Here is a 27,823-nt window from a genome sequence, read left to right as displayed (position 1 = left end):
TTAAGGGCAATATTGTAAACTCATATTCTAAGGATAATACTTAGAGGTTAAGGAAAACTGTTAATTTGTTATAATAAGATTCCTCTTAGTTAGAAAGTTGTTATGGCATAGTTAGCCTACACAACTTGTATATGTACTGAAAGTATAACTTTATTCATTTTTGAAATGAAAACATATTTTCCTAATACATTTCACCTCCTATTTAATATTTGGCAAACCATCTCCCAAAGGGCCAAATACCCTTCATTCCACCTCTACCCCTCCCTCTCTCTCCCTCTCTCCCTTCCCAAATTCCCTCCCGCCGCTTCGTTATCTCCAAAACCCTTACCACCACGCCGCCGCCTGGTGGTGCTTCTCCGATAACCCGAATTACAAAACCGTAGAACTTCCGCAGCAGCCGAAATGGAGGCCACGGCGGCTTCGGACCTCTCCGATGGACCAGTCCTCAGCCTCATCAACAAGCGCATCCGAGCCCTCCGCAAAAAGCAGAACCGCATAATCCAGATGGAGGAGTCTCTTGCCCAAGGCAAGGTCCTCAACAAGGAGCAGGAGGGCGTCCTCAAATCCAAGTCCGGCGTCTTTGCCCTAATCGAAGAGCTCGAGAAGCTTCGACAGCCTCTCGCTGACGCCGTCGCCGAAGAGCAAAGCCTCGCCGTGCAGCGCCATCAGGTATCCGCCTCTACCCAGCCTATCTCCGATGATAAGCCCAATGTTGTCCAGCCCAGTGAATCGGACGATTGCCAAGCTGCCGCCGTCGAAGAGCTTCTGAATCTGCTCTACTTTGGGTCCTTGTTCGACGTGAAGTCGCAGAGTGACTTCACCCGGATTATTCTAACCAGGACCCACGAGAGAGAATGCTGCTTGACCTACGATACCATCACTGACGACGACACTGAGATGCTGGCCCCGAGGGACTTGGATTTGATTTCGTCTCTCGGTGGATTTTTGATCTCGCGGCCCGGCGATTCCAGCTTGTCGCATAAGAATGCGTTGCAGCAATGCCTCGAACACGCCAAGCGTTGGCTCGCTAAGTCGGAGCAACCCATTGAGCCGAATTCCAATGTGACATGTAAAGTTTCTATCTTTTTGTGAAATATTTAGCTGGTTTTTGTAAATGATTGAAATTCTGTTTTCTATGTGGCTTCTTTGTTGACATCAATGGTTTAATTTGTGTGCAGATGCGGGCTTGAGAGAGAGGCTCAGTAAGATTATGGCTTCGGACTACTTTACCACAACGCCGCAAATGAAAGAAGTTTCGGCCGCAGCAGCTGCAGGGAACTATGCTCCATTTCAGGTGCCGGTACATGAGCCTATCTTGCCTGTTGAGGTGCCTGTCCAGTTGGATTTCCAGCAGAAGGTATTATTGATTTAGTTGTAAATTTTCGTCATTTGTGATATGCTTTGAGTTGTTCTATTAACAATTTGGGGCTTAATTCATTATGATGGTTTTGGTGTTTTGATTGTGAGGCATATGATTTGTATTATTGTGGTATTTCTTATGAGATATTGTTTTATATTTTTCTGAGTTGCTGTTGGTGTTAAAAGAATAAAAGTAAAGACTATTTCAGCATCTCTGCTTATAACTGCATAGAAATAGTTGCCGTTGAAGCAAGCAGAGACAGTCTCCAAAATGGTGGATTTGGGTTGGTTACGTGGCAAGCTATTGAATCTGGCAGTCAAAACGCTGAAACATGGATGCATGTTAGGTGGACAATGTAGCATGAGTACTGAACTTTCTTTTATTTTGAAAGTTTTAAGAACTGTTGGCTTTGTCTTTTCTTATTCGTGCTACTGCTTCTCTTGTGGGTGATGCCAACCTTGAACTCTAAGATATAGTGATCTGATTCAACTCTATTACTCTCAGGTGTAGTAATAGCTTTCACAAGTTTAAAAAGGGTTTAATTTGACCGGAAACTGGAAGTCGGTATTAACAGTCTTATGAAGGAATGAGTTGTTGGCTACTACCTACCCTTCCAGACGCAAGTTAAGGGTTTAGGGAAACCATGAAATAGTGAATGATGCTTTTTATTTAAACTGACCAACATGAAATTGGTATTTGGTGCTACATGAAACTAAGATTGTTTGAACCGCAAGCATAATTAGGTCTCACAAAGATTTGTTTTTATCTATTGGACATCAGAAGTTTTTATTCTTGCTGTGTATTGTGTATGGGAATATGTGCCCTCCCCTTCCCAACAATGATCCGTGAAATTTTTATGTGCTTCGTATATGTAGGACAAGAATCCCAATTATTCTTAACACTATGCCTAATAATTATTAGAATCTTTCAACATGCACGGGTGTATTTGGTTTGAGATTAATAGGAGTCTTTTTTTTTTGGTTATTAATGCAAATGAAAACATCATTATCTCCTTCACAGATGAACTATGCATAGTAAAGTAATGCAACTTCGGACTTTGTGAAGGAGGTATTTGAACTCGTCCACTTTTGCTAGTTGTTGGGAACAGTGTATTGATGAATAATTCAGAATCCGAATAAGTTCAGTCCAGGGGACAAATCAATAGGAAATGCTATTTTCTTTGTATGGATAATTTATGCTTGCCTACTTTGGGGGCCACGTGACTGACATTCTTGAATTTCTATGCAACAACTAAAACTTTGATTAGGCAATGGTTAAAGAGGTACTGTGTCTCCTTCTGGCTGTGTAGTATTTTACTCTCTTTACTTCTTAAGGTCAGAGGTAGAAAAGTGTTTGTGGTTGTTAATTTATAAATAAAGAATATAAAGAAACATCTGTTTTAGCATCAGCCTTCTTTGCATGCGCGGGGTGATGTAAACAAGTGCATCGTGATCAATCTAAATATTGGATTCAAGATTATCTAATGCATGGCCACCTTTCTCTTTGTTATTATATCTCCAGATATACTAAAGCTCTGTTTTATCTTTTCGAAGTTTCTATTAGGTATGGTAATTTTGTGGCTTTCTTTTCCTTTATTTTTTGGTTTACCCGAGCGTGGATGATAAACAAGTGAGAATGCAATTTTTACTAGTTTCCTTTTGACAATACATTTGGCGTCGTTTTCTTTATTTCAAGTTCATTGCTGTGCTGTTTTCTGGTCACACACCTCCTCATCTTACTAGCACTAGCATCCATCCCTATATGGGCTGTTAACAGTCGCACTCCGTCCCATCTTTCAGTCACCCCCTTTCTCAACTTCTGCTATCTTTTTGCGTGCTTTACACCATATTTGTTTGAAGTTGTTAGGAACAAGAAATTATTAGCATGAAATCTTTAAACTTAATGAAAGTTGTTTAATCAACTATAAGTAAGTGTAAAATGATTATTTGATTTTTTTCCTGTTATTGTTGACTGAGTGATAGATTTTGGTCAAGCAATACGCATTGAATTTTCTTTAAATGCTCTGTAGGTTGAAGACACTGCAAATTTTCAAGGACATGATACTGGTGATAGCCAATCGAGTCATACAGAGGAACTTCAGAAGGTGCTCTCAGCATAGCATTCGACAGTTGGTTCTTCTTATTTTAGCATTTTAAGGTCAATTTTTTTTTGGAATTTGCATCTAGTTTATTGAATGTGGGAGGTTCTTTCTTTGCAGGATGAAGTAGTGAAAGAAAATCAGTCGGAGGCTGTCTCAGCTCAACAAGAACAGGTTCAGCTAGAAACAGAAGCAGACTACAACCAGAGAGATGTAGAATTCGAGCAACAGCATGCTTCTCGCAGACCATACCAAAACCAAAGAGGTGGTCGTGGGGGAGGTGGCCGTAGAGGTTACGCTAATGGCCGTGGAGGTCGAGGTAATGGCAGAGGAGGTGGTTCCTTCCAGAATGGTCGCAACCAGTATTACGACCAGCCAGGAAGTTATTATCCAAGACCCTACTATAACAATAGGGGAAGGGGCGGTAGGGGTGGCGGGTCCTCATACAACCACCAAGGTGCAGCTCAAGAGGGTCATACCTCGGCCAACGTTGGAGTTGCTTCATAATGGTACTTTCAGTCTCTGTAGAATGTTTCTTTCTAGTTTTTGTATGGGGCGGTGGGGTGGAGACGTTTGCCGCATTGCATGAAACATGGTTTTTCGATGTGGGCGGTTGACGGACTCACCACCTGGGATGGTTTTTGGTCGTCTGTCGTTCAGTTAATGTGTTTTGTGTTGGAAAACCTCCAAAGATATAAAGATGTTGAAGTATTTTTGGGACATTGTTTGACTTTAATTAACCCCGGTGCGGCGGTGCCTGATGCCTGATGATTAAATTTCTTCGTCCGACTACAATTTATGATGGAAATGGTTCGTGTTTGGGTTTACTTATCCGTGTTGAGTCTCGACCCTCGAATCTGTATGCAAATAATTTACAGTTGCTCATACTGTTTGTCAGAGAAATTAAAGTTGTTATTTTGTATTTGATTATTTGAACAGTGTGTGCTGTTTTGAACAAATGAAAATATAAGGTTTTTTTTAGTTAAAATAGTCTCTAAGATTGACATAATTTTTTACTTTGGTCTTGAGATTTAAAATTTGTAGAATTGGTTTTTGAGTTTGTTCATTATCAATCATTTTAGTTATTCTGTGAAATTTTTTCGTTAAATAAAAATAAAATGACAATAATACTCTTAATTTTAATCAAAAATATTTTGACATATTATTTATTAAATTGAAGGTTTTTTATTTTTTATTTATTTTATTTAATAGAAATTCTTCATGGAGGGAGATGGTGGAATAACTCATTCACCACTACTATTTATTTCAAATCTCAATTACCAAACTGAGGAGTTATGTCAATCTCAGAAATTATTTTGGCTAAAATATCTAGATATAATTGTATAAATAATATATCTGTTTGGTATATCGAATTTCTTTTTTGGAAAAATTACAGATAAAATATACTTTTAATACTTAATTTCACATTGAGACTACTTTTTAAATATTTTAAGGAGAGAGAAAAATTAATACATGTGAAAGACGACATTATTTACTTTTTTTCTTTTCTTTAGAGTGTAAGTTACAAAAATATCCTTTATCTTTTGCATTTGTTCACACTTCTTTCTCCTGTTCCCTTATCTTTTTTTTTTTTCTCTTTCTCATGCTCCCTCTGTCTCTTTTTTTTTTTTCTCGAATCTCTCTCTCCCTTCCTTTTTCCCATTTCATCAGTAAACAAATAACAAATACCGATCCATACATCAATAAAATCTTAATTTATGCATGTGCCTGATCAAGAAGACACGGTACGATGAAGCACAAACCATTCTTCACGATTTGTCAGAAGGTCATCTTCAAGAATTTAACAAGCCCAGGTAAAAAATTTGATCTGAGGAAATATTGCAGGAGCTAGCTAGAGCAATGTTAACTTGTAGGTTTGTCTACCAACTCTTTATATTTAAATATAGAAAAAAGCTTTTCTCGGGGAGCTTGACCACTTGGTGAAGCATTGAAATCCTCTAAGGTAAAGGAGACTTCCCATATTTGAAGAGATTTCTTCATTTAGAAATGAGTTAGTTTGCTAATTTTGTAGAGATTTATAGATGTTGAAGTGGATCTTAATTTGAATTCTACTATAAGTTAGAAGGCCAGTACCAAAATAGCTGATATCTGTACAAGAACAACAGCATTGAAATTTATTTTTCTTTACCTCGATTAAATTATGGTAACAAAAATAGGGTGACATCTTTATAGTTCTGAACTAACATATATAGTTTTATTTTGTTAATTTGAACAAAAGCATACTTATTTTCTAGTTACTGAGCTTAAAGTATCACTATAATTTATGTTTTATTTCTTCTTCTTATTTGCTTTCAGGTTCAAAATCTACTGATGAAACAAATAAAGATTTGTATGCGAGGATTAGTGAAATATAGTTTACTTTGTACTGTAATTTTGTTGTATTTTCGTTGGGTTGTACAGGGAGCTGAGTTTGTAAATGAATCTATTAAATGTGTTCCTTTTGGTCTGCAAAAATGGTTGAAGACGAGTTTAATTGATTCTGTAAAAATAGTCAAGGATGGGTTAAACTGATTCTGCAAAAATGATCGATGACAGGTTAAACTAATTCTGCAGGCGAGTTGAACTAATTCTGCAAAAATAGTCAAAGACTACAAAAATGGTCGAGAACGGGTTGAACCAATTCTGCAAAAATGGTCGACCACGAGTTAAACTGATTATGTAAAAATGATTGATGACGGGTTGAATGATTATGCAAAAATTATCGATGACGGGTTGAATGATTATGCAAAAAATGGTCAAGGATGGGTTGAACTGATTCTACAAAATGGTCGAGGACAGATTGAACTGATTCTACAAAAATAGTTAAGGACGGGTTGAACTGATTATGCAAAAATGATCGAGAACGGGTTGAGTTGATTCACAAAAAATAGTCAATGATAAGTTGAACTGATTCTGCATATAGTTTCAGAACTGATTCTATAGAAGTAGTCGATGATGGGTTAAGTTTATGATATATATTAATTTTGTTAGAGTTGTGAGGGCTGAGTTCTATTAACAGCCCTAAAGATTTAGGGGTATGGTTAGTATTCTAAAACATTATTTTCATGTTTTTGGGTTAGGCTTTAATTGTTTTTATATTTTTGTTTCTTCTTGACATGTTTAAAAACTGGTGGAGTTACTTGAAATATAGTAAAAGTTTTTGTCTCTATATACAAAGCTTTCTTTTCTTTCTTTTTTTAAATTTGATCCAACGGTCAAAAATTATTATAACTTTTAAAAGTTTTTACTAACTTCTCTGTTTTTGGTCGTTGGATCAAATTTTAAAAACCTAGATCACTTGATCCCTAGGCTTTGAAGGAAGGGACCCGGACATGATCTATTTCCTAGATAATATATCAGTTTAGCCTATCAATTTTTTTTTTCTTTACATGTTTTGTCTCTCCAAATTTGCTCCCCTCCTTTCTCACTTTTTTCTTTGTCTTTTCTTTTCTATAAAGAAATCAATGCAAGTTGTTGACGTATGATCTTTAAATAGAAGGAGAAGAAAGAGAATAGAATCATACCCCCTTTCTTTATGGACATGGATCCGCTCCGGATCTTCTTTGTGGGGATCTGGGAGAGCAATCAATCAAGTCTGTTCATCGTACATCGTAAGGTCAGTTTTCGTTAAATACTATTTATATTAAATTTTAAAATTTAAAAGATTTCTAACCGTACAATGTACAATGAACAAATACGATTGATTGATCTCCTGGATCCCCACAAAGAGGATCCGGAGAAGATCCTATTCCTTTCTTTATTACTCCAGCCCAAAGACAAAGTCTTTTTTTAAAACGAAAATTAATGAAAGTGATTTGAAAACTTTGAGTTTTAACGATAAGAACAAAATAAAGGGTAAAGTGAATAGTACAAGGATTAATTTTTTAGTGTAAAAATATAATTTTTCGTTAAAATAAACAGTACCAAAAGTTTTTTGTTAAATTTCTCTTTTTTAAATTGATCGCTATCAGCCCACTGTTTGTCTGGTCCACGAATAAAGTTTTAGTGGGGTTTTTTTTGTTTGCTTTCTAGTCCCTCCAAGGAGCAGCATCAAACTAATCTAAATTATATAAAGAGAGATTCGTATTTTGGGTGCGTAGTTAGAAGCTCATATGTTCTAATCAGTGCGACTACGCTCACATATGATATATGCTACATTCATAATTGTTATCTTTTAAACTAGTATTGTTTTTTTGATTTAATAAGACATTCTATATTATTTTAATGTGTAGGAAGGGACAGTTCAAACTAAATTCGAAGATGTGGACACACTACACTAACTAGTTAGTTTAACCCACGTCTATATTTTTTTGGAAATCCACCACGGAGAATTAAGTGTTGCCTTTTGAAAATCTGAGATGCTCTTAAAAGTTGTCCATCAATTGTTCGACGAATTCACTCTATGGCATTGGACAGGGTAACTGCTAGCCTTATATGCCGTGTATGCGTTGCTATGGCATCTTTTGATGGACTCACTTAGCATATGTTGACATTTGTGGACTTGCTCACTCAAAAGCTATTGACATCAGTTGACATGCTCACTCTATGTTGGCATATATCGACAGACGTGCAATATGACTTGACAAATGATTTCAAGTCTACCCAGACTCGATGAAATATCAATTTACATACTATTCCATCCAAAAAATATTTGCACGCGCTGCTTGCACAATTTTTATTGATCCTTCAATAATTTTTTTCTGAATCAGCCACTTAGTGGGTTTATGTGCATTGCACGGTGGTGCGCAACTTGGATGGAAGCAAAAATTTGGGACCACAGGAAAGTTCAAGAAAGAGATGCCCTTTTATTAGCCTCACTTAATTCATTAAATTAGCTTCCGCATTACAGGAGCTCATGGATTTGAACTTTATTCACATAGCTGTAATTATATTTTAAAGTTGTTCCGGCAAGAATTCTATTATCTTTTGAAGTATATTATATTTTAAAAATTTTAATCGTTAAATTCTAAGCATTGTACTATTAATCAAGAATCTAATGAGCAAATATCTTAAAATATAACGTAATCTGATACATAGAAAGAATTTTCATTTGGTCATGTAATTAACCTGACTTTTGGTATAGTTTGGGATTGCTACTAATGGTGAATATATGCCATTCTCCTTGTTTTTACGTCATGTGACAAAACTTGCCCATTGACATTAACAGCAGCCAAGTGCTCCTCTTTACACTCTAATTGGTGTAATTAGGGATCCCAGCATTTACCATTTAAGTAGAAAGTGAAAAATGATTGAATTGACTTAGATCCCAACTCCACAAACAACACCACTCACCACTATCAGACTTTTACTTTTTTTTTTATTTTTATATTTAATCTTTTTGCGGTGTTTATTTTGACTTAATTAACGTCTAGGATCGATCTACTAAGAGTATATGGATATAGTTTGCCTTAAAAAAAAATTGGTTTGTAAGAGGAAGGTGCCCAAAACCTTTAAAACAACACAAGTATATATTATTTTCCGATACGAGGACAATTAAGTTATAACATTACACAACACTTCTGTACTCAATAACTCTTAAACGGGTCGGTTGATCATTTAAAAATTGGCTTGTAAAGAACGAGTGTACAAATACTCTTAAACTCTACTATAACGTCCTAAAAATATCCATAAAAGGGGGAAAATGCTATATATACCTTTTCGTGGACGTATCATTAAAACTAGTGCCGAGTCAGTTGGACATATAAATCACAATATGGTCAATAAATATGTTATAAATACGCTTCAATTATAGCAATAGTTGCTAAATTATGGTTTTGAAAAATTTTCGTTCATGAATTTAAATATTAGTTTTTATCGTCCCCAAATAAAACCTTGCTTTGTCCTCCGTCGAACTTTTTCTACCAAACGTAGGGGTACAAATGAAGAATCAAACGTCCACGAGGCAAAAGGAATACAAGTTTATATAAAAAATGAAATGTCCTTTTAATAATGATTAATATCAAATCCTAGATGCCTTAAATTTTTCCTAATTAAGTTCAGCGGTGTACAATTCATTTAGCAAAATATGGTTCAATATCTTAGTGAATTAGGTGTTGAGTTCTACTCATGCGTTCCGAATTTGAAACTTCTTATCTGTCACATCCTGGTCCGGGCCCCCACCATATCCCGGGCTCGACTCCACCGTAGCACGATATTGTCTGCTTTGGATTCCGATCACGCCCTCACGGTTTTGTTTATGGGAATGTTATATTGATAAGAATTCTAAGACATGATTTGATAATTATTCTAGACGCCGATCGTTCGTGACGGCCATCATGCCTCGATTGAGGTCAGAGTGTGTCTTTATCTCTTAAATTATTACAATAGTTTCAAACTTTCTCAATAATAATAATAATAATAATAATAATAATAATAATAATAATAAAAGTAATAAAAAAAAAATGGTCCAATCAAAGAGGCGAACGAATCCGATGCTTGAAGTTGATCGCGCAACTTTTGCCATTCGCCCTACACTATATAAACCCCTTCCCACCAACACCAAATATCCATGCCAAGCGCAGTCGATTTGAAGAAAATAGTTAAGCTTAACTATTTAAATTAAGCTTATTATTGTGTTTTATCGTCATCTCTCAGAGACAAAGAGAAGAAGAAGAAGAAGAAGAAATGGGAGGTAGCACGTCACACTTTGAAGACTCGGATGAATCGGATGAATTTCCACGTGAACAGAAGTCTCGCATCGTGGCCTTCCATTCCGAGGACCAATGGAACACCCACTTTGCTGCCGTCAAAGACAGCAATAAACTGGTAATTAATTATGTTTAAGCCCTTAAGAAGTTTGTAGGCTATGTAATTCAATTGTTTAAGGACATCCATTTTTACGTTGAAAGTCTCGAGTTCAAATTCTCCATTGTCGGTACTATCGTTTGTATAAAAGGAAAGCCATGGAGCCAACTGATTAATATATGATATATCAACTCTATTATACTCTACTCTGTTTATTTTAATGAAGTTGCTTAACTGATTAATATTTTGTTTGGATGGTGATGGTGATGAACAGATGGTGATTGATTTCACGGCTAAATGGTGTGGACCTTGTAGAGCCATGGTGCCAATCTTCAGAGAGTATGCTGATAAATTCACCGATGTTGAGTTCGTCAAGATTGATGTCGACGAGCTATCGGTATATATATGCATGAATACTACTCATATTTTTCTTTAACTTAATGTATATATTCCAATGAAAGATGTTATTTACACCTCAAAAAAGTTATGATGCACTGATTTCTTGTAAAAAATATAAAAATGGAACTCACAAGCCGGAAAATGTAATGACTTTTTTAAAGTATCAATAACATCTTCTTGAAATATGGATTTGATCCATAACTGAACATGACGTATATATATATCAGAGATGTTGTCTTAATTACCAAGTGACCAAGGAATACATCGCCACTCACCTTTGAATTTCATACCAAAAATGGAGAATAAAAGAACTTTTTTTTATTTTTTTTATCAACCCGTGATTTTAAATATAAATATGAGTGACCATAAATTCTCGATCACAGATGACAAAAAATGAGATTATTAAAATATATATTATATATATGGTGTATAATTGATAAATGTTTATGGATGGATGCAGGATGTGGCAATGGAGTTTAGTGTGCAGGCAATGCCTTCATTTGTATTCGTGAAGAAAGGGGAGGTGGTTGATAAGGTCGTGGGGGCCATGAAAGATGAACTGCAGAAGAAGATTGAGAAACACAGGAGATCATAATTAAGTTTCCAGAAGAAGATTGAGGAACACAAGAGATCATAATTAAGTTTTAATTAGTAATCAATGAATTAATTAACTGATGCTGTGGTTTCTTGGATGGTACTTATGTACTCACTTATGAGTACCATATATACTTATTTTTAGGTTTGGCCTAATCAAACACGTGTTTCTTGTTTTTTAAAAGTTATTATGACACTATGTTTTAAAACAATAAAACATGTATTAAAATAACATTGGGCCAAATCTAAAAAGTAAATATATAAAGTATTTATTAGTAAGTACCTAAGTATTATCTAATTAAAGCTCGATCAATAATATATTATAATGTCAACGTGATACCAACATGTGAGAGTGGAAAAAATAAAGCGAAAAGGAAAGAATATAGGAAAGCTGAATAAGGTGTAGAGTGAATAAGATTGATTATGTATTCTCTAATTTTCGTGATTGTCTATGATGTTAGTATTTCTCAAGTGTTATTTGACTCTTTTTGATAAATTGTAAGCTATGTATCAATAAATTTAGAGTAGTGTTATTCACACAATTAATTTTACTTTTCACATACTCCTCTTAATTTTTGGTCATCGGATTGAAAGAATTGAAGAAGATCAATGACCAAAACTAACAAAGATGTGTGGAAGGTAAAAATGTGTGTGTAAATATAATTATCCTAAATTTAATGGATCACTTTGTATTGCTTTCTTTTGACTAATTGGCTTCGTAAAATTCTTTAAAAAAAACATCGTAAACCTATTTTGTGGAATATTGCTACACTATAACGAAATATTCTTCATAAATTTTAAAAAGTTCTGTGTAAAATGGCAACATTTCACTATTTCGCAAACAAGTTAACAATAAAATGTGTTGAGTTTTGGCGAGATCTTTTGTGTATACATTAAGGACAATGTTATAATACATTTGGAAATATCGTCATCAATTGAATGACGTGAGTATTTCCAACGGTCCTTTTGTCTAGGTGGTTGGATTTCCAACTGTAAAAAGTTTGCAAATTTTCTACAGCTACCACATGGCAAGATTTGGGGCATCCAATGGTAATAGTTTTGAAAATTAATTAGAAGGCAAATTGGTCTTTATTTAAGGCTTGGGTGTTATTTATGATCCGATCACGGGAAATGAGATGAGTGTGCAACACATGTGGAATAAGATCACGTACAATTTGTCGAGCAAATTCAAGGCACATCCTAGAGTGAGCAATCTATTGAGTACGTACAGACATTTACGTAAAGATTTGAAAGCTTGGCATGAAGCCATTGCTAAAGCAGAAGGAATTTATCAAAGTGGCGATAATCTAGCCAACCAAGTAATAACATTTTATTGTTAAGTCATGTTAAAACATAATTTAGGTAATTAAAAGTAGTAATTTGATTATGTAATTTATTATGTTGTTTTAGATTTCATTTTTCAACAACTACAAACATAAATGCGATTCCATGTTGCCAACCAGAAATCGTTCACAAGGCACGAATGTTGGAACATTGTAAAGCATACTTCGAAGTACAAAGTTCTACCAAGCGGTTCAGAAGTTGTGTTGAAGAGACTCCCCTGCAAAAATCAACTATCGAAGAGTCGCCATTGGAGACCCTAATTGAATTGGTCGCACTAACTAAAGAAACCTCGAGGCTTATTGGTAAGAAGGTCACTAAGAAAAAAGCTACAAGAGGGAGTTCTTTGAATAATAATTACTCAAAATTAGTTAACGAATTGGCTCGCCAACATGCATTGAATATGGAGCGAGACAAGTTAACATATGAACACAACAAGACAAGGCTAGAGATGAAATAAGGGCGAGAGAACGAGAGTTATATTGGCAAAAACAGTAAGAGAAGAAGTATTAGGAGATCAGTCCCGACGCCTCGACGAGGAGTCCCCTAATTCAAAACATTTTTGGAAAAGTGAAAAATAACTTGTCATGAGTAGAAGGTTTTCTATGGAAGGTGAGGAAATTCCATACATTCCAAGGGAAGATGAACTGAGTCATACTAATTTTATTCCCTAAGTTAAAATTAATTATGTTTGTTTAATGTTATAGTTTTCCCTTGTATTTGAAATAATTTACTAGAGTTAGACTTTATTTGTGAAATAATGACACGTGGAGTATAAGACCAAAAAAACATAAAGAGAAAATAAAAAATTATATATGTGAATAGTAATCGTATTTGCCTTTGCCCTCCCTTTTCCCAAACGGGTGGACTTGCGCAAATGCAATGACTATTTAAAGTAATAGTAAACACAATCTCATTGCCCTTTCCCTTGTCTTGCCCTTGCTCCTAAAACTGGTGAACGTGCTCTTATGTGCATTGCATGGGTGGTGCACAACTTGATGGAAGCCAAAATTTGGGACCACCGTAAAGGTCAAAATAGAGATACCCTTTTATTAACCTCAATTACTTAATTAAATTGAGGAAATTGTAGCAATGATCCCTCAACTTTAACTCAATTGGAGTAATGGTCCATCAAATAAAAACTATTGGTCATTTAACTCATCAAAACGTCTAACTACAGTCTTTTTCGTCAACTTCGTTAGAATTCTGTCAAAAGTCGCATGCCACGCACGTGAGTCTGAATCAATGGGAAAATATGAAAAATCAAATGAGAAAAATTGTGGCAATGGTCCCTCAACTTTAATCTAATTGGAGAAATGTTCTCTCAATTTAACTCAATTCAGTAAAGGTCTTTCAACACTAACTCAATTTTAACCCAATTGGAGTAATGACCTTTCACACTAACTCAACTGTAGCAATGGTCATTCCTGGCCCACATGACTTATTTTAACAAAATTCTAACGGAGTTGACGAAAAGAATCATAGCTACGTGTTTTGATAAATTAAGGGATCATTGCTTTAGTTGAGTTAAAATTGAAGGATAATTGCTACAATTTTCTCAATTAAATTAGATTCCACAGTACACAAGGCTCATGAATTTGGATTTTATTCACAGAACTGTAAATTATGTGTAATTGTTATGTTCTGAAGTTGTTTTAGCAAAAACTATGTTATGTTATGAAATATATTATATTTGGCTTTTTAGCCAAAATGGTCCCGAAGAGTTGCCTAACTCCTTACCTTGGTCCCTAAGATTTGAAATCAATAGAAGTCGTCCCTGAGATTGTCCACCATCAATCATTTTGGTCCCTCGGTGAAAAATTATGTTAAATAAGGATTAAAATGACAAAATTACTCTCAATATAATAAACAATATACCAAGATGATTTAACAAAGATTGAGAGTATTTTTATCATTTTATCCTTATTTTATGGAGATTTTTCACTGAATGATCAAAATAATTGATTGTGAACAAACTTAGGGACCAATTATATCGATTTCAAATTTTAGGGACCAAAGCGAGGAGTTATGCAAATCTCAGAAACCATTTTAACTAAAAAACCATTATATTTTAAACACTTTGACGGTTAGATTCAGATTATTGTATAATTGATCAAGAGTTTAATGATAAAATATCTTAAAATATATTGAACTCCGAAACATAAAAAAAAAAAGAAAAAAAAAAATCCGTTTGGTCATGTGATTATGCTGACTTTTAGTTTAGTTTGGATGCTACTAATGGTGAACATATGCCATTCTCTTTTTTTACGTCATGTGACAAAACTTGCCGCTGACATTAACAGCAGCCAACCCTCTTTACACTCTGATTGATGTAATTAGGGATCCCAGCGTTTACCTTTAATTAGAAAATGAAAAATGAGTGAATTGACTTGGATCCTAATTCCAGAAACACCACCACTCACTGTCTCTCGGACTTCTACTTTTTTTCTATTTCATCTTTTTGCGGTGTTCATTTGAACGTCTTGAATTTATCTGCTAAGAGCATATGGATAGAATTTGTCCTTAAAAACCGGCTTGTAAGAGAAAGGTGCCCAAAAGCTTCTAAACAACACTAGCACATATTATTTTTCGATACGAAGACAATTGAGTCCTAACATTATACTGCGCTTCCGTACGCGATAATTCTTAAACCAAAAAATTGACCATTGTAAGAATCGACTTGTAAGAAAAGGGTGTGCAAAAACTCTTAAACTATTATAATTAATGTCCTAAAAATATCCATAAAAGTGAAGAAAAAAATGTTTGATGTACTTCTTCATAGACGTATCATTAGAACCAGTGTCATCTCAGTTGGAGATATAATTACAATTTGATCAATAAATACGTTCTAAATACACTTTAATTATAGCAATAGCCGTTGAATTATGATTTTGAAAACATTTCGTCCATGAATTCGAATATTAGATTTTGTAATCTCCAGATTAAATCTTGCTTTGACCTTTATCAGTTTTTTTCGCCGTCAATTTTTTCTACCAAACTTAAGAGTACGAATGAAGAATCAAATGTACACTATGCGAAAGGAATATGAGTTTATATTAAAAGAAAATGTCCTTTCTATAATGATTAATATCAATCCTAAGGTGCCTTAAATCTTTTCCAAATTAAGTTCGGCGGTGTACAATCCAGAGCGTAGCATGGTCCTATCAAAGAGGACGAATCCGAGTTCATCACGCAACTTTTGCCCATTGTCCTAAACCACTATATAAACGCCTTCCCACCAACACCAAATATCAAGCCAAACGCAGTCGATTAAAAGAAATTAATTAAGCTTATTATTTTGCTTCATCATCCTCTCAGAGACAAAGAGAAGAAGAAGAGCAAATGGGAGGCAACATGTCACACATTCAAGACTCGGATGAATCTTCACATGGACACAAGTCTCGCAACGTGGCCTTCCATTCCAAGCATCAATGGAACACCCACTTCGCTGCCTCCATAAACAGCGATAAACTGGTAATTAATTATATTTAAGCTCCTTAAGGAATTTGCAGGCTTTTTAGTTCAATTGCTTAAGGACATCCATGAAAGTCTCGAGTTCGAATTCTCCTTCCTGCACTCTTGTTTATATATAAGGAAAGCCATAATTAAGCTCTGTATATGATATACAACTCTACCATACTCTATTTATTTTAATGAAGTTGCTTAATTGATTACTAATTTAGTTTTGATGGAGATGAACAGATGGTGATTGATTTCACGGCTACATGGTGTGGACTTTGTAGAGCGATGGAGCCAATCTTCAGAGAGTACGCTGATAAATTCACAGACGTTGAGTTCGTCAAGCTTGATGTCGACGAGCTACCGGGATATATATTTATGCATGAATACTTCTCCTCATATTTTTCTTAAATTTTACATATATATTACCAAGAAAATTGTTAGTTACACTTCAAAAAAGTTATTATACATTGATTCCTCGCAAAAATATTAAATGGAATATATAAGCAGGGAAATGTAATGACTTTTGTGAAGTATTAATAACATCTTGTTGAAAAATGGACTTGATTCGTGATTGAACGTGACATACAAATATCATAAATGTTATCTTAGTTGCCAAGTGATTAAGAAATACATGGTCACTCACTTTTGAAAATAATATCATTAATGATGGAAAAAAAATAAAAAAATTTGTCAAGTCGTGATCTTAAATTTAACTATGAGTGGATGGATGCAGGATGTGGCAATGGAGTTTGGTGTGCAGGTAATGCCTTCATTTGTATATGTGAAGAAAGGGGAGGTGGTTGATAGGATCGTGGGGACCAGGAAAGATGAACTGCAAACGAAGATTGAGAAACACAGGACATCATAATTAAGTATGGATTAATTAACTGATGCTTTGAATAAATTATGAAAGCTCGATTGGGAATATATAATGATGATGACGTGCTACCACTGTGTGAGAGCTGAAGAAATAAAGGGAAAAAGAAAGAGAAGAGGAAAGTAGAGAGAAGAGGAATTATTATCAGTCTTTTACTATTGGAATCGTCACAATTAAGCCATATTGAAGAGGAAAGTAGAGAGAAGAGGAAGGGAGGAAAAGGAATTTGGGCGAAAGATAATCCTACTCTATAAGATTGATCATGTATTCTTTAATTTTCATGATTGTCTATGATGTTTGTACTTCTCACGTGTTAATTTAGTTTTTTTTTTTTTTAGTAAATTGTGAGCTATGTATCAATAAAATTTATCACTTAATTTGTGAGCCTTGTATTGCTTTCTTTCGATTAATTGGCTTTGTATAAAAAAAAATTAAAAAATAAATAACTAAATAAATAAAAACTTCATAAACGTATTTGGGGAATTTCGCTGCACTATAATGAAATATTCTGCATGATTTTTAGGAAATTGTGCAGCAGCGAAAATTCCGCAAACCAGTTATCAATCGTGAATAAAATTCGTTGAATTTTCGCAAGATGTTTTGTGTGTATATTAAGGACAATGTTATAATACATTTGGAAATATTGTCATCAATTGAGTGACATAAGTATTTCCCTTTCAAGTAAAAAAAATTGAAAGATAAATAGAAAATTCCAACTGGGCGTACAATTTAGCAATAACGTAGTTCCGTCTATTTGAACATCTCTAGTACATCTATAATACGAATTTTAAGAAGTTTGTGGTGTGGCAAAATTTCCTCGAAAATATAACTTATGACATTTCTTTAATTTTGGAAAACCGATTAAACATTGTGAGTAAAATTCCATTTTAAAAGTGCAATTTTGAGTTTTTGCAAGATCTTTAACATGAGCATCCAAGGAAAAAAAGTGTAAGAAAAAAGTGCTAAGATCTTTAACAGTTATATAGGAGATACGCAATAAGTATATCACACGCATGCATGGGCATGGCCATTCTTGGTGCAAACAGAAGTAATCTTCTACTTCCAGTACTTATATGAACTCTACTAACGAAATAGGTTTGTAGCTTTTGCGAGATTCGACTGGTATGGAAGCAGGGACTGCTACCTTGTTTTATAGCTAGGGTTTTCATCAAATCCAGCCTATTATCGGACAGAATTTCAACCCATACTCTATTAAATCAATTAAAGTCCCATCATGATTCTATATCTTTGTGTTTAGCTAATAAGGGTCCTAATAGATTGCTTATAGTTAAGACTCCAATATATCTACTACATTAGGGCACCGAGAGTCCTTGAACGTCTAATGACTTGTAAACCAAGTCATCTAGCCTACCAATTTTTGGATTCCAACGTTCAAGGTATCACCTCCACCCAGCACTCTCCTCAGACCATCCTTCTGTTCTGCACTGAGCTTCACCGGAAAGACCACGTCGAACTTGATCCTAAGGTTTCCTTTCTTGACCGGATCTTTAGAGATGGGCATTACGCCATCACCTCATTAGCAACCACCTCCTCATGGCCAGGTTTGATTATGTCTCTCACCGGGATCATGAGAACCCTTCCATCGAACGTTGTCAGATTGACGAATGCTCCGGTGAGAGCCTCTAGTCTAGTAGAGATAATTTCTGAGTGACCACAAGGTCATTCCCATCCCTCTTGAAAGAGGGTGGGGTTTCTCGTCGATGACAAAGATGAGATCTAGAGCAGCCGGACATAAGCCCGGCTCTTGGCTTCCTTTCTCTGGGAATGCGATCTTTGTTCCCTTCTTCCAGCCAGGCTTGATGTCTATCTCTAGGATTTCCTCAATAGTCTTTGGCTTACTGCAACAGAGAAGTTATTTCAACATTATAATGAAAAAAAAAAAAAAAAAAAAAAAGAAGCACAATTACTAGAGGGGGCAAAAATCTTCTGGAAAAGAAAATGCGTTTTAGAAGGGAGGAACGTATTGTTACATCCAACTAGTATAACTTGCGTGTGATCAAACTAAAATGATATGGACGAACATATTGACCTGACCAACTGAGATAATCCATGTCTACCTAATTACACACAAATTAATAACACATCATTTAGGTAATAACAAGGTAAGAAAGATCATGAAGCCTAAAAGAAATCTAATCCAAAATCCATTTTAAATGTTTCTTAATTATTCAATTTTAGATTGAATTAAAAGTCAAGATCACCCACCCAAAACGGCAATTTTATCCAATGTAACAGTAATCCCCCAGCTTATTAGATTCTGAAGTATATTATATTTATAAAAACTTTAACTGTTAGATTTTAATCACCGTATTATTGATTAAGAATCTAATGATCACATATTTTAAAATATAACGTAATCTGAAACATAAAAGAAATTCCATTTGGTCATGTGATTAAGCTGACTTTTAGTTTTAGTTTTGGTTTTGGAAGCTGCTTAGGGTGAATATATGCAATTCTCTTTGTTTTTTTACGTCATGTGACAAAACTTGCCCGTTGACATTAACAACAGCCAACTCCTCTTTACACTCTAATTGGTGTAATCCCAGCATTTACCTTCAATTAGAACATGATAAATGGTTGAATTGACTTTTAATAAGAGATCCCAACTCCGGAAACACCACCTCTCACCGTTTGTCATTTTGACTTAATAAATGTCTTGGATTCATTTGTATGTGGTTTAATAGAGTATTGTGTTTCTAACCATAATTTCAAGTTCGAACCCCCCCCCCCCCTCCCCCCACTCGCTAATAAAAGTAATTTTTTAAAATAAAAAAAGAAACGTCTTGGATTCATCTGCTAAGAACATATGGATAGAACTTGACCTATAAAACCGACTTGTAAGAGAAAGGTGCCCAAAATCTTTTAAACAACTCTATCGTATGTTATTTTTTGATATGGGGACAATTGAGTAATAACATTACACCACTCTTCTATATGCAATAACTCTTAAACCGAACAATTGATCATTTTAAAAATAGGCTTGTAAGGAAAGAGTGTGCAGAAACTCCTAAAACTACTATAACGTCCTAAAAATATCCATAGAAGCGGAAAAAAATTGCTATATCTACCTTTTCGTGAACATATCATTAGAACTAATGTCGTCTTAATTGGAGATATAATTCACAATATGATCAACAAATATGTTATAAATACTTTATTTATAGCAATAGTCGTTGAATTATTATTTTGAAAACATTTCATCCATAAATTTGAATATTGGCTTATGTAGTCCTCAAATTAAATCTTACTTTGCCCTCTGGTCTAGAATTCTCACATCTCTTATTTTCATAGGAAAGAGAAAAAAAAATATATGAGAGAATCCTACTCCAGCCCTCTATCAATCTATTACGCCGTCAATTTTTCTACCAAATGTAGGGGTACGAACTACGAATGATGAATCAAACGTGCACTACGCAAAGGAATGAGTTTATATATAAAAATATATATATATATATATATCCTTTTTCTAATTATTAATATCAAATCTTAGCTGCCTTAAAATTCTTCCGAATTAAGTTCAGTGGCATAGTACAAAGAGGCGAAACGAATCCCATTCTTATATTTCATCACAGAACTTTTGCCCTTGCCCAAAACCACCATATAAACCCCTTCCCACCAACACCAAATATCCACGCCAAACGCAGTCGACTGGAAGAAAATAATTAAGCTTATTATTTAGTTTTATCATCATCTCTTAGAGACAGAGAAGAAGAAGAAGAAACGGGAGGCAACATGTCGCACATTCAAAACGACGAATCTTCACATGAACACAAGTCTCGCGTCGTTGCCTTCCATTCCAAGCATCAATGGAACACCCACTTCGCTGCCTCCAAAGACAGCAATAAACTTGTAAGTAATTATAATTAAGCTTTTTAAAGAGTTTGTAGGCTTTGTAATTCAATTGTTTAAGTAATAACTGATATAACAGAAATATAGTTAAAAGGGTATTATTGTAATTGGGTTATATGGCTATATAAGGGATTGTATAACTTTCATTTCCTAAAGTTCAATTGTATACATTTTCTCCAATCAATCAATACAATCTCTCTTGTTTCTCTCTATCATCTTCCTCTTCATCTGTACCAATTCTTCATCTTTTGTAATGTAGTTAATATAGTATGCGAGCACCAAGGCTCACCCCATGGATCTTGGTGATCGATTCCTCTTCTCTCATTACTTTCTATCTTTCTTCATTACTTTCTTTTGTTTCCGCGTATTTGATCGTTTATGCTTCCGTATTCATAGTTCTTATTTTTGGTCTCTGGATTTTTCCGCTGAGGGTTTTGTGTTTAGTTTTGGGGTTTTTCCTCTGGGTTTCAAGATGAAGCCGGTGAGACCAACACGGCACCACTACTTGACCTTCACATGGAAGACGTCGGCCCTTTCCTCTTCCTTTACCTTTGGAACAACCACCTTCAGCATGCCATTCTTCATCTCCGCCTTGATATTATCAGTCTCAAACACCTTCTCCGGCAGTTCGATTCCGGTGTTGTACCTCTGAGCCAGGAACAGAGAGTAAACTGAAGCTGATTCGTAGAACAGGTAGAGTGTCATCATGAACACGAAACAGTGGCGTTTAGGATTTCTGCTAAATCGACGGTGGAGAGAGGGGAGGAGAGCTAAAATTCGTAAGGGTTAGGGTTTTCATGAAGACTGCATAGTTTCAGAACTTGGGGATATGAAATTCGAAAGAAATTAGGGATTTGAGAGAGAGATTTAGGCTATGAACAGAGAGTGTCGGTCAAAATCTGGGTCGTCAAAAGATTACGGTGCCGAGATCCATCTTCTTTCTACTGTGCAAATCTCGATTCGGTGGTGATTCTTTCTGTTATTCGTCTGGGAATTTCTCTTCTTCGTTGCTGATTGGAAAGTGGGATCTTGGACTCTGTCAGGTTGTTACTTGTATCTGTCCTCTTCTTTATGCATATATGGTGTTTGTGGAATTGCTGTAGAAGATAAAGTGTGAGATTTTATACATGAGTAATTGTGAAGGCCATTGACATTAGTTGAAGAATGATGAAATATAGTTTCTTAATTGTTTGCCAATATAATTTTTTGTTGATGGTTATTCAAATTATGCTCTCTGTGCTCTATATCTGCCACTTTGATCCATGTTCTTTTCTCTATTGTGGACAAAATTTCTCAACTTTGTGCAGTCCACATGTTTGAAGAAATGCACAGCTCAAGTTGTTTTGTGAAGTTGGTGAAGACACATGTTTGTCAAGTTGTTTTGATGTTTTTTGGATGAATTGTCTAAGATAAACTATTGTTTCATTCAGTGATTTGGTTGGATTACAAGATTTCAAGAAAGTGTCATTCTTTCTTGATGGATAAGAAAGTATCATTCTTTCTTAGATTCCATAGAATTTGTCAAGAGTATCATTCTCTTGTTGCTTTAGAATTTGTCAAGAGTGTCATTCTCTTGTTGCCTTAACATTTGTGTCAAGAGTGTCATTCTCTTGCTGCCTAGAAGAATTTATCTGTTTTGATTTCTGGATTGTACTTGTGTCTTTCATCATGGCTTCACCAACGGCTAAAGTTGTAGTCTTAGTGATGATAATGGAGTGAGCAAAGGTTTTGGTTTGTGTCTCAAATCTTCAAGAAGCTACAAAAGCTCTCAGTAATCTTTTGGTCAGCAGTTATGTACATTAGGAGGAAGTTCTGAGTGGGTAAACTTGCCACCAGGTTTAACTAATTGGGTAGAAGAACCAATTGTAGGCATGATATGGACAACATTCTTTACCTGAGCAACCTTGAGAAGTGATGCAGCATCCGAAGGAAAAGCAACACGTGCCCCAGCAGCAAATGCAGCAGCTCTTACCATCCTATCAGCCTTTATAGGACTACGGTTTAGCTTCAATAGTAGTAAAATGCATAGAGTTACTTGTAATTGTTCCAGCAAGCTTGCTGTTAGGTTATTCCAAAGTTGGTGTAGTTAAAAGTGCTACAATGTTGGATCACCAACTTTATTCGAAATGGTTACTGTCAGCATCAAAAGTGGAACTTGTATCAAAGATGTGGGACTGAACATTCAAATCACTTTATATTTTCGAGATAGCAAGGTTGTCTAAACTATCATACACTACTCCAAACTGCAAAAGACGGGTTTGGGGTTTTCTGCAGCGTTTAGCTTCCTAATAGTAATTGCAGATGTATTTACAAAAGGATTGCACAGTCCATTGTTCTTGAAGCGTTGCAGACATCTTGATCTTGTAGTTCCAGATCAATCTCAAATACCTGGCTAGTTCAAACTTCACTTGGATACTCAAAGTTTAGTTTGAGGGGAGAGTAATAACTAATATAACATAAATATAGTTAGAAGGGTATTACTGTAATTGGGTATATGGCTATATAAGGGATTGTATAGCTTTCATTTCCTATCAGTTCAATTGTATACATTTTCTCCAATCAAACAATACAATCTCTCTTGTTTATCTCTATCATCTTCCTCTTCATCTCTACCAACTCTTCATCTTTTGCAATGTAGTTAACATTAAGGACATTCAGACCAACGTGTGAGAGTGGAAGAAATAAAGTGAAAAAAGAAAGAATATAGGAAAGATAAATAAGGTGCAGGGGGTGAATAAGATTGATTATGTGTTCTTTAATGTTCATGATTATCTATAATGCTTGTAATTGAGTGTTAGTTCACTTTTTAGTGATAAATTGTGAGCAATGTATCAATTATCACTTTGTATTGCTTTCTTTTTTATTAATTTGCTTTGTTAAATCATCGTAAACCAATTTTGTGGAATTTCGCTGCACTATAACGAAATATTCTAGAATTTTAAGAAATTTTTGGTGCGGCGAAACTTTCACTAGAATTGCAAACCAATTAACAATCGTGATTTAATTTGTAGAGTTTTGGCAAGATCTTTTTGTGTATACATTAGGAACAACGTTATAATACATTTGGAAATATGGTCAGCAACTGAGTGACATAAGTATTCCAGCAGAGCATAAAATTTAGCCATAACGTAGTTCTATCCATCTGAACATCTCTAGTATATCCTGCATGAAATTTAAAAAGTTTGAAGTGTGACAAAAGTTCCACGAGAATATAATTTATGATAATTTTTTATCTTCAGAAAACCCATTAAACATCGTAAGTAAAATTCTTTTTGAAAAACACAATTTTTGAGTTTTTGCCGGAACTTTGACAAGAGCACCAAAGAAAAATATTATGATACACCATTAGAAATTAATCTCACAATTTATGGAGCCCCATTAGCATTTCTTACAATATTGGATTCCAAACATTCAAATTAGAGTTCCTAGTATGCACAATTCCACCATGGAAAGATAAAATATTTACATGATCTTACATTGACAATTAGGGTTAAATAGATTTGGTTTTTATCCCAAGCATATGAATTCTCATAGCCTTCAGGTATCACCTCCACCCAGCACTCTCCTCAGACCATCCTTCTGTTCTGCACTGAGCTTCGCCGGAAAGACGACGTCGAACTTGACCCTAAGGTTTCCTTTCTTGGTCGGATCTTTAGAGATGGGCATTCCCTCGTTAGCAACCACCTCCTCATGGCCAGGTTTGATTATGTCTCTCACCGGGATCTTGAGAACCCTTCCGTCCAACGTTGTCAGATTGACGACCGCCGCGGTGAGAGCCTCTAGTAGGGATAATTTCTGAGTGACCACAAGGTCATTCCCATCCCTCTTGAAATGAGGGTGGGGTTTCTCGTCGATGACGAAGATGAGATCAGCCGGAGAGAAGCCCGGCTCTTGGTTTCCTCTCTCTGGGAATGTGATCTTTGTACCCTTCTTCCAGCCAGGCTTGATGTCTATCTTTAGGATTTCCTCAATAGTCTTTGGCTTACTGCAACAGAGTTGTTGCTTCAACGTTATAAGGCAAAAAAGAGCTACAACAGAGGGCAAAAATCTTCTGGAATACAAAATGCGTTTCACAAGGGCGGAACCCATTGTTCCGGCCAACTGGTATAACTCGCGTCCAACATATTGTCCTAACCAACCGACATAATATCAACGTCTACCCAAGTACACACAAATTAAGAACACGTTATTTGGGTAATATCAAGTTAAGAAAGATCATGAACCTGAAAGAAACCTAATCCAAAATCCATTTCAAATGTTTCTTATTCAATTTTAGATTGAATTAAAAGTCAAGATCACCTACCTAAAAACGGCAATTTAATCCAATTTTAACCATATTAACAGTAATCCCCCAGCTTATCATGCCTTAATCAAAGTCAACTAAACAAGTCAACAGACGCAGAACTCTCAATTAACAAACCATACAAACACATCACTTCCCGAAAATCAAAATCTCAGTTAACAAAAAAAAAAAAAAAGAAACAAACTTTGCAGCAATTCCGACATATTAAAAAAAAAAAAAAAAAAAACCAACCAGAAAACAAACAGAAACAGAGTACTCACCCGAACCCATCAGGAACAGTTCTCGAAATCCTCATCTTCCTCCTCGCCCCCCTGTAAAGATCCTCCAAACTGCACACCAACTTGCTCTCTGTCGCCGCAGCCTTCTTACTCTTCAAATTACCATTACGCCCTTCGCCATTCACACTGCTCTTCTTGAACACCTTGTCCCCAACGCCGCCAGATCCGCCGAAAAACTCGGCGAAAATGTCATCCGGGTCGCCGCAGTTGAGCCCCTCCTCGCCGTAGATGTCGTAGATCTGGCGCCGCTGCGGGTCGCTGAGAACATCGTACGCCTGGCACACCTGCTTGAACTTGGCCTCCGCTTCCTCGTTGTCGACCAGGTTCTTGTCGGGGTGCCACCTCATCGCCAGGCGCTTGTACGCCTTCTTCAGGTCCTCCTGGGTCGCGTTCCGGTTCACTCTCAGCACGTTGTAGAAATCCACACCCATGTGATTGCTCTGATCGAAATTATCAACGGCTCTGATTTGATAGGGGATAGTCGGAGAGAAAAGCCGGATGTGGAAAAGTGGTTATCCAGCAGAAAGCAAACGCGGTTTTAAATTTGGCGTTTGGAGTTATAATTTTCAGTGTTTGGTGCGCGTTTCGTCAATGGAGCGGTGGTGGGGGTATTGGAGTGAAGGACACTGCGGGCATTTTAAATAAATCAAATCTGTAGCAGAACGTGCAGTGAGGTGGGAGCCTAGCAGACTTGAAGTATCTTTGTAGACTTTGTTTTATTTTTATTTTTTAAGGAAATATATTTGTAGTTACAGTTGCACAGATTCTGGTAGGTCGTTGGTATTGCAAATTTTTTATAGGTGCTGAAAATATAAGTGATTTGATGTATTATTTTTCGTGTTATAATAAAATTAAACGATATAAAATGATGTATTATAGTTTTATAGTACATTAATAAAAAAATCTACGTGTTATACTTGAAATGGTACGTCTATTGTGTTGGATGTATATTGGGACCAAGGTGATTTCAGACCATACAAAGTTCGAAAAATACACATGTGAAAGTCCTTTGAGTACCCTTCTAATGTTTGGCATGGGTGTCTTTGTGCTCACAAAATATTTGATGTAATGTCTGCTCTACACATCTCGGCAACACTTGGCATGTTGCGTTAAGAGCACTTGACAAATTCTCTCGATAGCACTTATCAGATTCCTTCAGTATATCTCGATATCTATTTCATATGTGCTCAACACAGTTCAGTTGACGACAAGAAGTCCAACAAGTGTTTGATAAAATGTATGGGCAAATAAACTGAAATTGTATTACGTGCTTCGCGCTTTGTTTGTTTTAAAAACTTAAATCTTTAACACTAATACCCACAATGTTAGAATCTTAAATCCGTCAAGTCTTAATACATCCTAATGTTGGTCCACGTTGCAGAGCTAGATGAGTGATATTTGGGTGGCCGCTTTATACGTAATCTTTGCGTAACACGACATCGTTTTGGTGCTTTTTTAACCTCGTTTAAGTTGAAAATAGTGATTAATACGCCGGCCTTTCTTCTTTAAATATGTGACATTGTGAGTATTAAATTGTCAGTGTATCTTGTGAAGCTGTAATTTGGCGGTCGACATGCTTTGGAGCATTCAATGATTGTAATGAGCAAGAATTGTAAAAAAGCAGCTGGCCGGCGAATTGACTTATGAAAGTAGGCAATGACATATTATTTGCTTGCTTATGGGACAAGGAGTTGTTGTCGATGCTACTTGCAACCATGAGTGTAACGAAATGATAAAGAGTAAATTAGATTTAATATTTCGAAAAGTAACATTCGGAAGGAAGGCAGAATAATCAAAACACATTGAGGGAAGAAGGGAAGGAGGAGAAAAAAGGGGATTGCCACCGGCACCCAAAGTACATGCTAGGGCCGATGGCTAGGGCTTTTTTGTGCTTGTATTTTCTTCTAATAATCCAGACTATTTAGTAGTATAAAGAATGGAGGGTTATAATATCATTCTTCGTAAAATATTATTTGTCATTCTACGATACAAAAAACCTTATTAAGATTGATTATTTACAAGTGATTCATCATATAGTGTATTAGATCAATATAATAGTGACAGACTATTCATATGGGTAAGATATTGGGAAAGGGATCATCTCTAGATCCCTTCACTTAATCCATCAAGTCTGGGGATCCGGACCGTTGAAATTTGATCCAATGGCTACAAATAGGGGTCCACTTTAAAGGTTATAATAACTTTAGCCGTTGGATTAAATTTTAACAGACTGAATCCCCAAACTTAATGGATTAGAATGAAAAGATCCGGAGAATATCCCTTTGCACGATATTGGTTAGAAGTTTACAAGTGGAAGTTTGTTTGATGCCACGAAAGAAGTCATCATCCACGTCCAAATCCAATGGCCCAGTGGTGATATGGCGATGGCGGTAAAGCTACTTTTCTCTAACCGACATGAAGAAAGCATGGAAAGATGAACAGTTTTCAGTTTTCAATTACGAAATGCTTTCTCTTTAAGTGATTGTCAAGTTGTCTT

The 27,823-nt window shown here is 35.6% G+C and overlaps 4 protein-coding genes across 4 annotated transcripts; 3 read left to right on the top strand and 1 right to left on the bottom strand.

Annotated features, from left to right (window-relative positions):
- Window positions 1-247: 247 nt before the first annotated feature.
- Window positions 248-4,193, top strand: LOC137737036 (uncharacterized). Its single transcript, XM_068476385.1, has 4 exons — window positions 248-1,069; window positions 1,179-1,357; window positions 3,390-3,464; window positions 3,579-4,193. Exons 1-4 carry the CDS (start codon window positions 403-405, stop codon window positions 3,963-3,965), a joined length of 1,308 nt encoding a protein of 435 aa, XP_068332486.1. The 5' UTR covers window positions 248-402; the 3' UTR covers window positions 3,966-4,193.
- Window positions 4,194-9,984: 5,791 nt separating this feature from the next.
- LOC137738120 (thioredoxin H-type-like) lies at window positions 9,985-11,691 on the top strand. The gene is made up of 3 exons (XM_068477745.1): window positions 9,985-10,223; window positions 10,477-10,599; window positions 11,062-11,691. Exons 1-3 carry the CDS (start codon window positions 10,083-10,085, stop codon window positions 11,194-11,196), a joined length of 399 nt encoding a protein of 132 aa, XP_068333846.1. The 5' UTR covers window positions 9,985-10,082; the 3' UTR covers window positions 11,197-11,691.
- Window positions 11,692-15,858: 4,167 nt separating this feature from the next.
- On the top strand, window positions 15,859-16,866 carry LOC137736420 (thioredoxin H2-like). The gene is made up of 3 exons (XM_068475690.1): window positions 15,859-16,010; window positions 16,239-16,360; window positions 16,731-16,866. Exons 1-3 carry the CDS (start codon window positions 15,879-15,881, stop codon window positions 16,864-16,866), a joined length of 390 nt encoding a protein of 129 aa, XP_068331791.1. The 5' UTR covers window positions 15,859-15,878.
- A 7,231-nt stretch (window positions 16,867-24,097) lies between these two features.
- LOC137737414 (uncharacterized) lies at window positions 24,098-25,973 on the bottom strand. Its single transcript, XM_068476874.1, has 2 exons — window positions 25,309-25,973; window positions 24,098-24,730 (listed from the first exon to the last, which is right to left on the bottom strand). The coding sequence occupies exons 1-2, from the start codon at window positions 25,755-25,757 to the stop codon at window positions 24,283-24,285; spliced, it is 897 nt and encodes a 298-aa protein (XP_068332975.1). The 5' UTR covers window positions 25,758-25,973; the 3' UTR covers window positions 24,098-24,282.
- Between the last annotated feature and the right edge of the window lie 1,850 nt (window positions 25,974-27,823).

This window comes from Pyrus communis, chromosome 6 (assembly GCF_963583255.1).
Source record: "Pyrus communis chromosome 6, drPyrComm1.1, whole genome shotgun sequence".
NCBI classification, from domain to species: domain Eukaryota; kingdom Viridiplantae; phylum Streptophyta; class Magnoliopsida; order Rosales; family Rosaceae; genus Pyrus; species Pyrus communis.
Note: the sequence above shows the minus strand (reverse complement) of the source record. Positions and strands in the feature narration are given on the sequence as shown.